Source organism: Otolemur garnettii, unplaced genomic scaffold, assembly GCF_000181295.1.
Source record: "Otolemur garnettii isolate 467f Iridium unplaced genomic scaffold, OtoGar3 scaffold00043, whole genome shotgun sequence".
NCBI lineage: Eukaryota > Metazoa > Chordata > Mammalia > Primates > Galagidae > Otolemur > Otolemur garnettii.
In genome coordinates, this window is record NW_003852438.1 from 10634783 (window position 1) to 10639096 (window position 4314).

General features: G+C 45.6%; 1 protein-coding gene across 4 annotated transcripts in view; it reads right to left on the reverse strand.

Annotated features, from left to right (window-relative positions):
* The window catches only part of SMARCC2 (SWI/SNF related, matrix associated, actin dependent regulator of chromatin subfamily c member 2), a 32155-nt gene that overhangs the window by 18187 nt on the left and 9654 nt on the right, over positions 1–4314 (reverse strand). For all 4 annotated transcript variants that reach the window (XM_023513668.1, XM_012805546.2, XM_012805544.2 and 1 more), the window contains exons 8-11: positions 3101–3176; positions 2816–2947; positions 2207–2322; positions 1716–1840 (exon numbers count right to left, since the gene is read on the reverse strand). In XM_023513668.1, the coding sequence (XP_023369436.1) occupies positions 1716–1840; positions 2207–2322; positions 2816–2947; positions 3101–3176 (449 nt within the window). The remainder of the gene's footprint in view (positions 1–1715; positions 1841–2206; positions 2323–2815; positions 2948–3100; positions 3177–4314) is intronic.

Sequence of the window (4314 nt, forward strand, 5' to 3'; positions counted from 1 at the left end):
AAAAAAAAAAAAATCCATTTAAGTTCTTTATGTGCATTCATAATCATTTTTGACTTTGATAGGCCCCTATCTATGTGTCTGTAAGTCCTTAATGGACTCAGACTATATCTGATCAAATCACTCTGTGATACCTGCAGTATCACTGTTGAGGAGTGGTTAGATCTTTTTTTTTTTTTTTTGAGAAAGAGTTTCACTTTGTTGCCCCCAGTTGAGTACCCTAATGTCATAGCTCACAGCAACCTCAAACTCTCTGGCTCCACAATCCTCTTGCCTCAGCATCTCAAGTAGCTGGTACTATAGATGCCTACCACAATGCTCACTATTTTTTTAGAGATGGGGTCTCACCCTTGCCCAGGCTGGTTTTGAACTCAAGCTCAGGTGATTCACCCACCTCCACTTCCTAATTTATAAGCATGAGCTACCATACCCGGGGAGCAGTTAAATCTACTTTTTTTCTTTTTGGGACAGAATCTCCTCTTGTCACCCTGGGTAGAGTGCCATAGCATCATAGCTCACAGCAACCTCAAACTCCTGGGCCCAAGTGATTCTCTGGCTTCAATGTTCCAAGTAGCTAGGACTAAAGGCATCCGCCACAACACTTGGCTATTTTTACAGACATGGTCTTGCTGAGATTATACGGATGAGCCACTGCACCACGTTTTTCTCAGTGGTACTCTTAACCTTACTCCTGAAATATACTCCTAGAATATTTGAGGCCAGTTTATGAAATACAGACTGTAAACAGTATTACAAAGTAATGATCTCCAAAGTGGGTTTCTCACATGGGATGCAAGATAATGCACTGGAATACAGAAGGAAAATATCATGACTTCTCTTTATATCTTTTTTTTTGAGACAAAGTCTCAAGCTGTTGCCTTGGGTAGACTGCTGTGATGTCACAGCTCACAGCTACCTCAAACTTTGGGGCTGAAGTGATTCTCTTGCCTTGGCCTCCCAAGTAGTTGGGACTACAGGCGCCCACCACAATGCCTGGCTATTTTTTTTGTTGCAGTTGTCACTGTTGTTTAGCTGGCCCAGGCCAGGTTCAAACCTGCCAGCCTCAGTGTATGTGGCTGGTGCTCTACCCACTGAGCTATGGGCATTGCCACTTTTTGTGTCTGTTTTTATTTTTCCTATTTTCTTTTTTAAAAGATGTTTGCATGTTTTATAATGTTCCTAGAGCAGTAGCTTATACATGTATATAATATATCTTTTTTTTTTTTCTTTGTAGAGACAATCTCACTCTATTGCCCTCAATGGAGTGCTGTGGCATCACACAGCTCACAGCAACCTCCAACTCCTGGGCTTAGGTGATTCTCTTGCCTTAGCCTCCCGAGTAGCTGGGAATACAGGCACCTACCACAACACCTGGCTATTTTTTTGTTGCAGTTTGGCCGTGGCTGGGTTTGAACCCGCCACCCTAGGTATACAGGGCTGGTGCCCTTCCCATTGAGCCATAGGCACCGCCCATATATATCATTTATGTTCAAATATATTTTACTTAGATGATTACTATCAGCCCAGAATTCAAATATGGATATAAAGTTAGAGGATTTACATGGTTATAAGAATAATTTCAATAACCAGGTAAATTTAAGGGAAAGATCATCTGGACCTGGAGCTAGGTCTAGGAAATCAGCTCACGCAGGAGGTTTGGCACAGTAGGGGCAGGACAGGGAGTAGTGGTGGTCTCAGAAGCTTGGCTTGGCCCGTACCTGTTTTGGGCAGGGTCACCTCTTCTACATTAGGGACTGGTGAGGGCTCATCCATGTCCTTTGTCAGGTCTTCTTGCTCTTCTTCTCTGTGGCCACGCTTAGATTTGGTGTAAGGTGTTGAGGGACTGAAAGGGAAAGAGAATGAAAGAGAACCCAGTCATCCTTAGACAAAGACTCTCCAGAAGCTGAACGTCAAGAGAAGAGAAGCAACTTCAAAAGTAAAGCTGAGCACAAATAGAAATGAGTAACCAGAGTAAAGAGCAGTGGCAACGGCTTTTAATTTAATTACATGCTCTCTGAGTGTACAAGTGGTTGGAACTGGGACTAACAACTGAGAAGCTACAGAAGATCTCATCTTCTTCTCTCCTGGGACACCTGCAGTATCACGGCTTACCCAGGTCCTGGCCAGGTGGTCATGGACAGGATTTCTTTTCTTCAACTTGTGCATGTGTGTGGGGAATAAACATGGAGGCAAGTTAGGGCTGGCATACCCTTTCTTAGCATTTTTCTTCTTTGCTTCTGGGGTTGGTGAAGGAGAGGGTGAGCGCTTTCTCTTCTTATAGTTCCCTCCTTTCTTGTCCCTTCGATCTGAATCTGGACTGTTCACCTACAGGTTGGAGATATGGGACAAATGTCAGCCTACAATGCCCAGTGAAGTCTTGTTCTGAGACTATGTTAAGGGCTTCCAGGAAGAAAGAACTGAGACTTATGTTAAGGGCTTCCAGGAAGAAAGAACTGAGACTTATGTTAAGGGCTTCCAGGAAGAAAGAACTGAGACTTATGTTAAGGGCTTCCAGGAAGAAAGAATTTCTTTTCTTTTTTTTCTTAGAGACAGAGTCTCATTTTGTTGCCCTTGGTAGAGTGCCATGGTATCACAGCTCACAGCAACCTCCAGCTCTTGAGCTTAGGTGATTCTCTTGCCTTAGCCTCCTGAGTAGCCGGGACTACAGGCACCTGACACAATGCCCAGCTATTTTTTGTTGCAGTTTGGCCAGGGCCAGGTTTGAACCTGCCACCCTCAGTATACTGTCACCTTCAGTATACGGGGCTGGCACCCTACTCACTGAGCCAGAGGTGCTACCCAAGAACAGGATTTCTACCTCATCTGTCAACGTCCTAGCTGAAATCTTCTTTCGGCGGGAGACAGGGTTTTTGTCGTCATTTACTTCATAGTCTTCTTCATTCATCCATTCATTGAAGGTGTCAGTGTCTAGGATCCACTTTGCATGAACCTGAAGTACAAAGGCAGACTGTGCTAAAGGGAAACCTGGAAGCCACAGCTCTGTCTGGGGCTCCCTAACAGAAAAGCCCAGAGCATAGGAGCCTTTGTTCTACCTCCAAAGAGTTGCATTCTTCTTAGGGCAGGGGATATAAGAAAAGCTCACCTTCCTAGGTTTTTCAGGAGCTGGAGCATCTTCCACAGATGCTTCAATTTCACTGGCTTGGATCCATGTGTCATAACTGCCATGGAAAATTAAGCATGAAGGAGAATCAATGAGATGGAGTAGTGGAAAAGTTAAGTGCACATCTTTTATTTTTTCCATTTACAAAAGTATTGGGATGTTGGTTTATTTTTTGATATGATTATAATTCCAATTAATATTGGGATTCTTCCCCCCGCCCCCCCAGTTTTGGCCGGGACCAGGCTAGAATCCATCACCCCTGGTATATGGGGCCAGCACCATACTCCCTGAGCCACAGGCGTTGCCCTCTTTTTTTTTTTTTGAGACAGAGTCTCACTTTGTTGCCCTTGGCAGAGTGCCCTGGCATCACAGCTCACAGCAACATCCAGCTCTTGGGCATAGGCGATTTCTCTTGCCTCAGCCTCCCAACTAGCTGGGACTACAGGCACCCGCCACGATGCGTGGCTATTTTTTGTTGCAGTTTGGTCGGGTCTTGGTTTGAACCCACCACCCTCAGTATACAGGGCCGGTGCCCTACTCACTGAGCCACAGGCGCCGCCCTACATGGGATTCCTTTCTTTTTTTTTTTTAGAGACAGAATTTCACTTTATCATCCTCAGTAGAGTGCCCTGGCATCACAGCTCACAGCAACCTCTAACTCCTGGGCTTAGGTGATTCTCCTGCCTCAGCCTCCCAAGTACCTGGGACTATAGGCCAGCACCACAATGCCCAGCTATTTTTTGTTGCAGTTTGGCCAGGACCAGGTTTGAACCTGCCACCCTCGGTATATGGGGCTGGCGCCCTACCCACTGAGTCACAGGCATTGCCCAGAGATTCTTTTCTTTGTAAAGTAACAAAAGCACATTACAAAACACCTCAAAAATAGACAACAAAAAGAATCATCCTCCCACAGCACCTATAGCACAGTGGTTACGGCGCTGGCCACATGCTAACCCGAGGGTAGCAGGTTCCAGCCTGGCCCGGGCCATCCAGTTAAACAACCACAACCACAACAAAAAAATTGCCAGGTGTTGTGGTGGGCACCTGTAGTCCCAGCTACTTGAGAGGCCGAGGCAAGAGAATCACTTAAGCCCAAGAGTTTGAGGTTGCTGTGAGCTGTGACACCACAGCACTCTACCAAAAGTGACATAGTAAGACTGTGGAAGTGATTATGGCACCAGCCATGTACACTGAGG